At 53.6% G+C, this 13,420-nt stretch overlaps 1 protein-coding gene across 1 annotated transcript; it reads right to left on the reverse strand.

Annotated features, from left to right (window-relative positions):
• Nucleotides 1–5,114: 5,114 nt before the first annotated feature.
• Nucleotides 5,115–9,195, reverse strand: GMFG (glia maturation factor gamma). The gene is made up of 7 exons (XM_008688692.2): nt 9,122–9,195; nt 8,584–8,680; nt 8,413–8,462; nt 7,515–7,564; nt 5,971–6,053; nt 5,442–5,515; nt 5,115–5,299 (listed from the first exon to the last, which is right to left on the reverse strand). Exons 1-7 carry the CDS (start codon nt 9,122–9,124, stop codon nt 5,228–5,230), a joined length of 429 nt encoding a protein of 142 aa, XP_008686914.1. The 5' UTR covers nt 9,125–9,195; the 3' UTR covers nt 5,115–5,227.
• Between the last annotated feature and the right edge of the window lie 4,225 nt (nt 9,196–13,420).

Below are 13,420 nucleotides of genomic sequence, written 5' to 3' on the forward strand. Positions count from 1 at the left end.
GGGGGAGGGCCGGGGGAGGGGGCGCGGTGCCGCGGGGCCGCCTCCCTCCCGCCTCCTGCCCTCCCTCCCGAGCCGCCGCCGAGCTCCGCCCTCCGCGCCGCCCGCCGCCAGAGCCCCGCCGCCACCACCGCCGCAAGGGGGGAGGGGGCGCCGACCGGAGGGGGCGGGCAGGGCGGCCGCACCGCCCAGACCCCCGCCCCCGGGCGTTCCGCAGACCCCTCTCCACCGTGGAGCCGCTGGCCCGCCCCCGACCCCTCCCCAGCCCCACCTCCAGCCCTGCCGGCTTCCCCGGAGACCCCCCAGACCACGCCCCAAAGGGCGTGGGGACTTGGATCTCGCAGCGGAGACCTGGGATCATGTCCCAATACCCAGGGGAAACTCAGACCATGCCTTACCTCCTCTGAGGACCCAAACCATGTTCTACTCTCCTTGGTGACCTCACACACTGCCCCATACTCCAGTGGGGACCCCAGACCATATCCCAGCACCCAAGGGGATCGATCTAGAGCACCACCCGCAGGGACCCTAAATCATCCCATAACATTCAGACAGACCCAGGACCATGCCCCAGCCTCCGGACAGGACCCAAACTATACGTCAACATCCAGAGAGATACCAGATCATGTGTTACTCCCTTCGGGGACCCAACCATATCCTACTGCTTCTTGGGGACTCCCAGCCATGTCCTTCCACCCTCTAGGACCACAAACCATTCCCTGACTCCCAATAGGGACTCCAGACCATGTCTAATTTCTAGGGGGACCCCAAAATGTCTTTTATTCCCCCTAACTTTCCTCATTACCTCCCATTAGACCCAGACCATCCTCCCCTCTAAGGCCCCCCTTAGTTTCCAGAACCCCTGATTTGCCCCAGATTCTTTCCCTGCCTCCTTCCTTTTCCTACCCTTCTTTTGGACCCTGAAGACACTTCCCCTTCCCTGTGACTTCCATGGAGCCCAGGATTCCCACCCCTCCCCCCTCCTTTCTTGCCCAATTCCTACCCAATAGCTGACTCCCAGCCCCTCCCCCAAATCCCACTGAGTATCTCAGGCCACCCTCCACCCTTTCTGAGATACTCACCAGGCCCCCAAACCCAACAAGGCCTCCCCTCCAAATCTGTCTTATTGCAGTCCCCCCAGCTCCCTGACAGCTCAAACCCTTCCTATTTTGGATCCCACTGTACCAAGGTACTCTGCCAAACCCCTTCCCTAAATTTTTCCTAGTCACATCATCCGTCAAAGCCTGCCTTGTCCCCCAGATCAAGGGCACCTCTGCAGAGCCTCCCCTTTAGTAAACCTTGATCCCACTCACCACCATCAGATGCCTCCTGGGGACACTCACAATCCTCCCCACCTCAATCTCCAGAATCCAACATCACCACCACTATCACCACCTCTACCCAGGCACCATCACCCCCTCCCACCCTGGTTCCTGACACTTCCTGATGAGGTGTGGAGGTCCTGGGCTGGAAAGATGGAGAGAGAGAATAGTAACAACAGCAAAAGTGGACATGTGTCCAGGGCTACTGTGTGCCAGGAATGGTTCTAAGGGCTTCACCTACATGACTCCATTTACTCCTCCCAGCAGCCAGATGAGGAGGTCCCATCACATCCCTACTTTACAGATGAGGAAAATAAAACCATAGAGAGGTTAGGTAATTTGCCTCAGCTCACACAGGTAACAAGCGGCAGAACTCAGTGGAGGTGAAGGGAAAAGAAGGCGAGGGCAGGCCTGGGATGGACAGGAGTGGAAGAGGGAGATCCACAGAGATGGGGGGAAACAAAGAGCTTGAGCCCAAGCAGAGAGGGCCCCACCAACAGAGGGTGTCTCTGGCCTGGCCCACCTCTTGTCCTCATTCCTTACTACTCTTATGTCCCAGCCTCCCACCATGGCCTTCCTACTCCTCCAACACACCAGCTACAGTCCAGCTCCTGGGATCTTTGCACTCTTCCCCTATTCCTCCTTTTCATTTAGTCTTAATTTTCATTTAAGTCTTAATTCAAACGTAATCTCTTCAGAGTGGCCCTCCTTTCCCCTCCCCAGTTTATACCTCCACCCCCACCAATTGTCCTAATGTCTGCCACTTACTCTAAAATCCATAAAAAATAAGTTGGGTTGATGGATGGGTTGATGGATGGGGATGTGATAAAGCAAGTACAATAAAATGTTAATGGTAGAATCTAGGTGGTGGGTGCATGGGTGTTCACTGTAAAATTATTTCAACTTCACTGCATGTTTGAGATTTTTCATAATGCATTTTGGGAGGTGAGCAGCGACTAAAGAGGCGACAAAATGTCCCACTATTTCTATCACATCATCTCATTTTATTTCCTACCTAGCACTAACCATGCTTGTTAATAATCTTCTCTTTATTGTTTACTTATTTGTTTGTTTATTGCTTATTGTCTAGTCATTGAAATATCAGCCTCCTGACGGGAGAGGCATGGGCACCAATTTTCTCCAGTGTCCAGAAGGGTGAACGGCACCCAATGGGTGCTCAGCAAACAAGTGTTCTTGAATGCCTCTCAGGAGAGGGCCTTAGAGCTAGGCCCCCTCCAGATTCACTGCAGGAGCCGCACTCGTCAATAAATATAATGTCCCTGCCTGGGGTCACTAGAAGGGTAGGGGGAAAACCCCAGCCGTTGGAGGATGCCCCGTAAGGTCAGGAAATGTGAGGTGGCCTGAAAGGAGGGCAACAAGTGGAAGTTTCCTCCGGCCTTAATTCCTACCCCAGACTTTCTAATAGAGACCGGCAACCATTCTCACACTTCCACAATTAGGCCCCGCCCCCATCCCCCTCCACCCCCACCCCCACCCTTTCTCCAAGGCTCTGCCCAAAACAAAAACCCCAGCCCTTTCTGACCTTTTCCGGCCTAGAACCTACCTTCTCAGCCCCAGCACTGCCACCAAAGCATCTAACTCCTCCCCAGAAGAATCTAGCTTTCAGTCCAGGCACCGGCCCCTCTTGCCTAGTTTAGATCCTCCATTCTCAGTTCCGCCCTAAATCCCGTTTCTTCCTCTACAACATAAGCCCTACTTTCCTTGAAGGTTAGCAGGGAGAAGCGCCCCAGGGAAACCCTAAAGCCTGGATTCAAAAATTAAGGAGCCTGGATCCGTGAAGATCAGGGGAAGGCTGGGGAAAAGAGAAGAGGTAGTCCCTAGTTTGCTCGGGGGCCCCTTGAAGGAGTGGCCCCCAAACCTGGAGCCACGCCCCATTGTGCTGACTCTCCATTGGATAGTGTATTCTGCTCTGGCCTCTCTGATTGGTCCCTCCGTAATCCTTCTAGCCAAACCTCCTCTGCATTGGGCAGTCCGCAGAGCCACCCTCTCTGATTGGTCCCTGCTTTCCAAACGCCCTGCTCCTAATTGGGCAACTCCTCGTACATGCCTCTTTCTGATTGGATTGTTTGCAATCATGAGCCTGGAGGCTGACAGAAGTTCAACTACGTGGGAAGGACGAGAGGGAGAGGGGAGGAGGAGAAAGGGGAGGGGATTAATCCCTAAATCCCCTGCCGGAGAGAGGGAGTGGCCCTTGACCACCAGATAGCCTTGAGTTAAAGTTCTAACTGTGCAAACCACTAGCAGTGGGGCTTCAGGCAACTCTCTTTGGCTTCTATGCCTCAGTTTATTCATCTGTAAATTGGGGATAGATAATAATGATACCATTCTAATGCGGTATTGTAAGGATTAATGATTTAACACCTGTAAAGTGTCTTATAGAAGTACTTGGCACATAGGAAGCCCTCAGTCAGAGAGTTAACTATTATCATTAATTTGATCATGTAAGTGCATGACCTTGGACAAGTCCTTTTGCCTCTCTTACCTCTGCGGGCGGGAGGTTGCTTGACCTCTTAATTGAACGACCTCTCCTATCCCCAGTCCTCCTCTTCTTCTATCTCTAGCCTTCAGAGACTGAGGCTGTGATCACAGGGAGAAGTAGAGGTGTGCCTGGCAGAGATGGGGTGGGGAGGGCACCAGGACAGGTGTCAGAGGGAAGCTCAAATCCCGCCCCTACAAATACTGGCGAGGGTGGGGCATGGGTGTGTGCGATTTCTCTACGCAAAGGGCTTGTCCGGACAGGGGACAAGAGGGTAAGGGATGGGCAGAGCCGAGTGGTGAGGGAATGGTGTGTTCTGGCGGGGAAGGTTGGGGAGGGGTTGGAGCTGGGCTTGTAGACCCTCCCCCAGGAGGGAGGGGCAGCCCAGGCCCAAGGTCATTGTGTCATTGTTACCATGGCAACGAACACCTCACTACAGGGAACCTGAAAAAGGGTTGGGGGGAAGGAGCTCCCAGGTCCCTGGATCTGGGGACAGAGAGAGGAACAGAGACCGGAAGAAGCACAGAGAAAGAAAGAGTGATTTATCTCTGTGAAGACCTGCCCATCTCAGAATTCTCAGAGCCTGGTACACTGTGGGTGCTCAATAAATGTCCCTCAGAGACAAAGATGGAGCCCAAGAGACTCAAAAGCCCAGAGATGCCCGAAGAAAGAAAGAAGAATCTCCGGAATGGGGCGGGTAAGCGTGTCCCTTTCCTGCCCTTCAACCTCATACCCTTCAGGGGTGCACTGAGAGCCCTGGATCCTCGCACCTTCCCCAGCCTTGGGCCTTCAGGCCTCCCTAACCCCACAAACCACCCACCCCAGCAACTCCCTGAAGCAATTATGTTTGATCCTTCAACAACTTTTCTGCCTTTATATTCTTCCAGCCTGGGGCCTCCCTGAGAAAACTAGCATTCAGTGCCAGCTAATGCTTGCTAGCTCCTAGAGCTGGGGTGGGAAGTGGGGAGGAGGGGAAACAGGCATTCTGCTTCTTCACACTCAGGAACCCAGGTGTCCTTATTCCCCTAAGGGTGGGCCCCTCGTGGATTCAGATATTTTCCAATTCCTCCTGGAAACCTCTCCCCCACCCACACACCCCGCCCCTCACCCCGCCAACTCCTCCCCAGGAAACCCTACAGGCCCCTCCCTTTCTTTCCGAGAAACAGGTATCCCCCTTTCCTCCTGGGACTCAGCGGACATCCACTTGGTCTGCCTGCCCTCTGCTGGCCCAAGGCCGGTACTGCAGGGACTGTCGGCTAGCGCTCACAAGGAGAAACAGAAACAAAACTGAGGATCTCTGAGTTCTTGCATTTTAATATCCTTCGGGTCTCAGACGTTCAGGTCCTAGGGGTCCAGTCCCCAGTTTCTTCGGGGACTCCGACATCAGGAATTCAGCTCCCCAGCCCAGAGGTCAACGAAAGAAAGACAACTTCTCTTGGAGCCAGGCCTCGGTGAGGTCATCAGTGGTGCGGATTTCAAACACCTGGGCAGGGAGAGTTCTCCCCATTAAGACCCACCGGGGAACTGAGGGAGTGAGCACTCTGCCCAATCCCACCCCACAACAGGAGCCCAGACCCTCAGCCCATCCTCCCTAGCCCTGGGGAGCCTCAGGCCCAGGCCCAGACCTTTGTGAGCTCGGCAGTCTGCACCAGTCTGTTTTTACTCCCTGCATACATCATCTGCTGTTCAGGCTTGCAGCCTGCGTGGAAAAGAGGAGAAAGGAGCATACCTGGGGGACCCCGGTTATCACTAAGGCCCTGGTCATATCATGCAGGCCCTGAAGTTTTCAAAGGATCCTGGGAGCTGTTTTAAGGTAGTCTCTTGGAGCTATACCCAGAGTTTGGGGCTTGTCTCGGGTTGGGGGGGGGCTGTTATTCTGAGGGTCCCTGGAGATGGTTTAGAGGCCACACAGGAGTTTCTAAGTAAAAGGGAGAGGTTAACTGGCTTATACACCTTGGGACTGAGGAGGACAGGTGGACTCTTAAGGAATCTGAGCCCCCACCTCCACCCCATTGCCCTCCCAGCACCCACACACCACACGTGCCACACACACAGTCACTAGTCACACACACCTGCACCCATGGACACACTCTCGCACACCCCACGCACAGAATCTAAGACCCTCTTGTGGGGATAGGGAGAGCCGTGCCTCACCCACGGGACTGGAGAAGATGAAGCACAGAGGGTAGGAAACTCGGCCGTCCTCGTGCACGTACTTGTAGCTGTAAACCACGAACCTACACCAGTGAAAGGGAATTCAAATTCAGTACTTCCGCTTGGAGCCCAGGCCCAAAGCCCATTACCCAAGTCCACAATCTTGAAATCATGCCTGAGTCTGAGAAGCTAGGGTTAAGAAATGAGACCCAGGATACTGGCCTCAAACACAAAAGAATGAAAAAGAATCATCACAGGGGCTTGTTTGGTTCACAATAACCCTCTGACATAAGTGCTCTTATTATCCTCATACTACAGGTGGAAAAACCGAGGCCCAGAGTCACTTAGCATAGGTTCTGTGGATAGAGGAAGGATTTGAGCCCAGGGAATTCAGTGCCAGAGTGTAAGGCCTCAGGCACTATGAGGTACCGTCCAGAGCTCTAGACCTCTGGCCTGAGACCAGGGCCGGTTCCATTATCTGCCAAGCCCAGTGCAAAATGAAAAGGTGGGGCCTGCTGTTCAAAAGATAGGAGAAAAGCTGTTCCCTTTCCTCTACAGTCTCTCTCCCAACTGGTCATGGTCTTTTTAAATTTGCTACTTCAAGTCAGGCTCTCTTGGGCATGGGGACACTCGCAGGGGAAGTACAGATGCTCGCAGACAGGCCCTGGAACTTGTCATGCGGGGGTGGAGGGGGTGCCAGCCCTGACCCTGACTCTGACCCTCCCTCCATCTGCACTCAGGCCTCCTGCCAGGGGGACAGAGGGCAGCAGCACTCGCTGGGCGGGGCAGTGACCAGGGGAGAACCTGTCCAGGGCTGAAGGAGGGACCACATGTGAGCCGAAGAAGGCTCCAAGCCCCCAGCACATGTGCCGCTGTCCCATCAGACTTTACACAAAACACAAATTCAAAGATTAAAACTATAAAAAATTTCCACATGGCAGGCAGTCGCAGAGCATTAAGCCCCGTCTGTGTTCGAGACTCCCTTCTGTGCATGGGGCCCAGTGTGACCGCACATGGTCAGACACCTGGCGAGCTGGTCCTCGCTGAGATCGAGAGCCTGAGATGGAGGGTCAAAATCCTGGGGTACCCCAATTCACCCCAGAGGAGATGAAAAATCTAAACAGACTAGATTTCATAAGAGTGTCAAAGAGCTCCTCTGCACAAAAAGACTTCGGAGGCTTCACACAGGATTCTCCCCAGTCACGAAAGGTCAATTGACTCCTCTGCTTCCCAAAGTATTCTCAGGCATTGAAAAAGGAAAATTTCATTTTTTGTTTAATGAAGTAAGTGCAATCACGAGACAAAACCTGACAAAGTTTGTACAGAAAAAAAAAGGAGCTCTAATATCACATGAGACTCGCAGTGTAAAATTCTGCAATAAAATATTAGTATACAAACAAAAAGTCCTAGGGTGTGAATTTGTGGCCTCAAACCCAGATCAGAGCCCATGATTAAGACTGGAATCCAAGGAGTCCCTCAATCTGTTCCTTCATCATCACCCCACTCTCCCAGGCTTGACCCTCCCCTCCCTTCCCCCAGGATACCTGGGCTGTCTCTCTGGCAATTCTGTTTTTAGTTCCTCTGGAGAAATGTTCTGGGGCGGGGCGGGGGGGCGGTAAGAAAAAGAAAAGACTGTCATTAAGCAAGTACGAACTACGTGCCAAGGCACTGGTCTAAGAAATACACATAGATAACTCACTGACTTCTGCCACAATTCTGTGTGGTAGCTTCTCTTCTTATCCCCACTTTACAGGTGAGCAAACCGAGGCCCAGGGTTGTTAAGATGCTGGTCTGGATAGATTGCAGATAGGGAGCAGCACGATTCAGATTTGCATCTGGATTCAAATCGTAACCATTTTGCTACACTGCCTTTCAGAGGACCTGAGAGGGCCCTGCTCCTAGTCAATCCCCCTCCCCTGACAAACAGCCCCAGCCTCAGCCTCAGCCTCCATGGGCCACCTCCCTCCAAATCCTTACCACAACACTATGAAGTAAGCCTTATTATCGTTCCCATGTGACTGATAAAGACAGCGAGGCAAGAAAGGGGGAGGTCTACCCTTTTATGCAGGATTTCTGCTAGCTTTTTGTGGACTTATCTGGAAACTTTCATTTAAGTGCCAATAAAATATCATCATGGTCGTCGTCACCATCATTTTATTTAGCATATTCTATGTGCCAGGCCCACTTCTAAGCCCATGACAAGGATTAAAGCACTGAATCCACAGACCCTAAGAGGTAGGTACACTTACCCCCATTTCACAGATGAGGAAACAGAGACCCATACAGGTGAAGTCTCTTGCCTCCAGTCACAACTGAGCTGGGATTTGACCTCCAGGCCTTTCTGGCCCCCAAAGTCAGCTCTTAGCATCAGTTTCAGCCCCCTGGTTCTCCCAGTCCCACTGTGCACGTCTTGGGGGGGACCCATCTATCCCAGATCCTCACCTGAAATTCTTCCTCGAGCACCACCATCTGCCGGTCTTTGTCCACCTTCACTGGGGAGGGATGGTACACAGGGGTTAGCTGCCCGTTCCATCCAGCGACGACACTAGCCCAGCCTTCCTTGTTTGTCCCCACCCCCTCTGCCACCCTTCCAGGGGAGGAGATGACACTCACTTATTATGGCTGCATTGTCCGTCTCTTTTCTGAAGCGAAATTTTCTCAGCTTTTCCTTTAGCTCAGGGTCCACCTCGCATACCACCAGGGAATCAGACTGCCAGAGAAGCCCAGGAAGAGCTGAGCTGTCCTGGCTTCAGCCCCCTGCCCCCTTCCCCAAACCTCAGTTTTTCCATCTACTGATGACGAGGTGGGCCTGACGGCTCATAGGACACCTCTGGGTACATTAGGGAAAAGTGTGCTTTCTTAGGCAGGTGCTGCCCCTTACCAATGCACACACTTGCAGTGCAGGGCAGAGGCTGGGCTCCAGCCCTTTAGCCAGGTGCCGTTGGGGAACACTTGAGGAGACCCAGGGATCCGCTTGCCTGGGGCTAAACCCGGAACCAGCATCTCTCTTCCCCCCAGCCAGGCCCTTTGCTGCAGTGGGGTCACCCTCCCAGCCCGAGTAGCCCACAAGCCGACCTTCACCCAAGCACTCTCCCAACCCCAGCCCCACCCCAGCCCCCGGCCCTTCCCATACACCCCTTGGCCCCCTGACCATGACTTTTAGGTCCACAGGCCTCTTCTTTTCTCAGTTCCGCTGTCTTCTAGAGGTGGGGACCAGGGCTGCAGGGGGCGGGGTGTGGGGCAGGGGAAAGGTTTCATCCAACACCACATCCTGTTTATGCCCATTCTGGGACAACTGTCTCAGAGGGCTCCTCCCCTTCCTTCCTTCCCCTCATCTGCCAGGACCTCCCAGGCTTTGCAATCACCCAGACTAGGGTTCAAATGCTGCCCTGCTGTGTGACCCTAGCTAAGTAACTTCACCCTCTGATTCAGGATTCTTGTGAGGATATCATAGCTTCACATACCTCCTGGTATGGTGGGCATGCTCAATATACAGTAGGTAACAATGAGCTCTTTAGTTCCTTCTCTCTTCTGGGAAGCTCTCCTAGATTGCCCCCCCCCCCGGAATATTTTAATTCCAAAGTAGAAAATGGGAGCTTAGGGATGTTTGCTAGCCAAACTGCCACCCACTGTGTTGACAGGGAAACAGAGACTCCATAGTGCCCAGGTAATGCTGAATTTTTTCCTGCAGTTATTCAACCTTAGGGGCCTAATAATGGGCCCTACAACAATGGTGTCCAATTCTATCAGACCGGTACCCCCTTTTTTATTAAGTGCACTTTGTGTTGCCCCCTTTCCCACTGTGAAATGAAATTCCTAGATAATGTAACCTACTTATACACAGATCCTCCCCCCCAAATCAATACAATGTCCTGTCATATAAAGGAGAAATAAAAGGGAAGTAATTTATGGGAAAACTCCATGTATTTCAGTGAGAAAATATAAGCCAACAAGAGACTCTTCACAGGTCCCAGCTCCCCATTGGCTGGCCTGCAGTGCTGGCTCCACCCATACCCTTCCAGAAGGCCCTCCAGAGGCACTGTATCCCACCCAGCTCCCCCTTACTGACAGGCGTCACTGGAGCTATTCTCCCTCTCCCTGTATCCTCAGTGTTCCCATCCCTACTAGATCTTTCTTCTCGGCCTACACGCGGGGTTGTCTTCCTTCTTAAAAACTAAGAACCCTATCTTCCATCCAGCACTGCCCATTCATTTCCTTCCCTTTTCAGCAAAACTTCTCGAAAGAATCATCTATACTTGCTGCCTCCAATATCTCCTCCTGATTTTCTCTTCAACTCTCTCCCAGCAGATTGTCACTCCTGTCCCCATCCCCTGATGTACCCTTGTCAGGGTCACCAATGACCTCTATGGTGTTGGACCTAATGGTCAATTCTGTCTTCATCTGTTGTGCCCTGTCAGCTGCATGTCCATCCCTCTCTGTGCCCTGAAGAAACACTTTCCTCACTTGGATTTCAGGACAACACCCTGGCCTGCTTTTCCTCCAAGCGTTCTAGCTGCTCCTTCTTGGCCTCTCTTGTTAACTTCTTCCTTTTAACGGTGGGGTGTCCCGGGGCTCAGTCCTTTCTCTCCTTCTCTTTTTCACTTACTGTCTCTCCTGATCTCATCCAGTTTCTTGGCTTTCAAAGGGGATACCCTAATTACTTCTCCAGCCTGGGCCTCTCCGCAAACTCTAGACTCCTACACCCAGCTGTCAAGCTGACATCTCCACCTGTATGTCTCAGTCATCCTTAACCTGTCTCATTCATCTCAACGTACCTCAGAACTTGTCAGTTCTGGGGGCGCCTGGGTGGCTCAGCTGGTTAAGCGTCTGCCTTCAGCACGGGTCATGATCCCGGTGTCCTGGCATTGAGCCCCACATCGGGCTCCCTACTCCGCAGGGAGCCTGCTTCTCCCTCTCCCTCTGCCTGCTGCTCCCCCTGCTTGTGCTCTGTCAAATAAATAAATAAAATCTTAAAAAAAAAAAAAAAGAAGAACTTGTCAGTTCTGAATTTCAAAACGTAACCAGAACCTGTCTACCTTCCCTCTCCACAGCCCATACCCTGGTCCCGTCCACCTTTATCACCTGCCTGAACTCGCAGCAACCTCCTCACTGTTCCCCTGCTCTCCCTCCCACACTGTATGCTTCACAGGACTGCCAGAGGGATCCTAATAAAACCCAAGGCAGACGACATAGACATACTTCCTCTTCCTCCCTCAAGCCCTCCTACAGCTTCCGTGTTATTTGGGTAAAAGCTAGAGTCTTTACGGTGGCCTTTATCTGCCACCACCCTTCCTCCATTATCACTTGGACCTTGTCTTCTCCTGCCCTCCTCTTTCCTCACTCCATTCCAGTCACATTATTCTCTTTGTGGTTCTGTGAATAATCCTGCCACTGGGCCTTTGCACTTGCTGGTCCCTCTTTCTGGAGCCCTCTTTCCCTTATGGTTTACTTCTTCATTTCTTCAGATTTCTACTCAAATCTCACCTGATCCAAGACACCTTTGCCCCACCTAAAATAGTGCTAACCTCATCACTCCATCCCCTCAGCTTGCTTTATTTTTCTCCATAGTACCTATCACCAAGTCACAATGTATTTATTTATTTGTGTCCCCTCAACCATAATGTAAGCTTCAAGCATGAATATAAGCTTTGTTCCATTGTTGAATTTCTAGAACCTTGAACAGCGCCTGACACACATTAGGTACTTGAGTATCGTTTAGTGAATAAATGAACTGGTATCTATCGAGCACAACTACTCTATACGCTGTGAAGTCTGTTGCTTAAATGTAGGGGGTAGTGGATGGGGTTTGTGATATGCCCCACCCTGGCTTGAAATGACCTTTCCTCACTGCATCTTCCTATTTGTCTGGCTGCCCCTTCTCAATCGTGGAGAGATGTTGATTCCTTTGCTCAAACCTTAGGTGTCCCCCTTTCTCAGGGTTCTGTCATGTCCTTGTTTCCATTCATCCTTTGTATCCTCCCAGGCTAGATCATTAACACCCACAGTTTCAATTACCATCTTTGATGATCCTCAAATCTTGGTTTCCAGCCCCAATTTCTTAAGCTCCAGACCCAGCCTGTGCAGCCTCCTGGCCCCCACTGCTGGGTGGTCCACAGCATCTTTCAAACGCAGCATCTTCCAAACCTGCCTTTCCTCTGGGTCTCCTTCTCAGGGAGGCACCACCAACCCCTAACCCCCCCAACCAGGGGCCTTGTCCAGGATTTCACCCTCTCTCCCCACTCTGGAGCCAGCCAGTCCCAAGGAAGTTTCCCTCGGCGTCCTGGGCGTCTCTCCCGCCCACACCTCCTCCCTTTCCCACAGTCCCACCCCAACTGCCTCCCTGTACTGAAGGCCCCCAATTTTATTCCCTCCAATGCACGCTCCATATGAAAGCCAAAGCCCTCTTTCCAAACCCCCAACTCACCATGACTCTCCCTGGCTTGAAGCCCTTCCATGACTCCCTAGTGTCCTCAAGACAAGCCCAAACTCCCCCAAGTGGCCAAACATCTGGCCACAGCTCATTTCCCACCACTCCTTGCCCGGAACGCTACACTCCGTCCACCCCGGCCACATTTTCTTTGAGTTCCTCTAACACGCCATGTCTCTGTCACCTTCTGGGTGAGGGCCCCCGCTCCGCTTAGTCACCAGGTCCAGGGAAGTTTGCGGAACGAACAGATTACAATAGTCAACTCCCATTTGTTGACGGCCTCCATTGTGCCAAGCGCTTTCTATGTATGCATCGTCTCTTTCAATCCTATTCCCACTTGGGAGACGAAGCAGCAGGCTCAGAGAGGGCTGCTGTGGTAGAGCGGAGACTCCAGAAGCCTGAGCTCCAACCTGCATCCTGGCCGCTCGTCCCACCTGGGCCCAGGCCTTAGGCGGGCGGTGCAGGAGGGGCGGGAAGGCCGGCCTTGAACACCAGATTCAGGAATTGTGACCTAGCTCACGGCCGCTGAGGTAGACGCGCGCGAGACTGCCCCCTGCGGGCCGGGAGGCCCAATCCCCGGCTCCGCCGCGCCCGTTGCCCATGGCAACGCCGCGCGCGCCCCGCCCCCGCCCCGCCCGCCAGCCCCAAGGCCCCGGCGGGGCCGACTGCCCGTCAGCCCCGCGGCCAACCAATCCCACCGCGCAGGGGGCGGGCCTCTTGGGCCTCGCTCAACCCCCAGCGCTCCCCTCTTCGCCAGGACCCCGCCTTTCTCCGCGCACACCTCCCGCCCTTCGGTCTGCCCTCGCCGCCCGTTGGCGGGCGCGCCGTTCGTCACCGCGGCGTGAGCTAATGCCGGCGCGCGGCGGCCCCGGCGGGGCGGGGCCAGGGGCGGTGACGCACGGCGCGGTGACGCAGCGCGACGGCGGCGGCGGCGGCGGCGGCGGCGGTGGTCGGTGAGGGAGGAGGGAGGGGAGCTCGCGGGCCGGAGAGGGGGCGACGGCGGCGGCGGGGGCCTGAGGAGGC

The sequence above is a fragment of the Ursus maritimus genome, unplaced genomic scaffold, assembly GCF_017311325.1.
Source record: "Ursus maritimus isolate PB19 unplaced genomic scaffold, ASM1731132v1 scaffold_19, whole genome shotgun sequence".
NCBI lineage: Eukaryota > Metazoa > Chordata > Mammalia > Carnivora > Ursidae > Ursus > Ursus maritimus.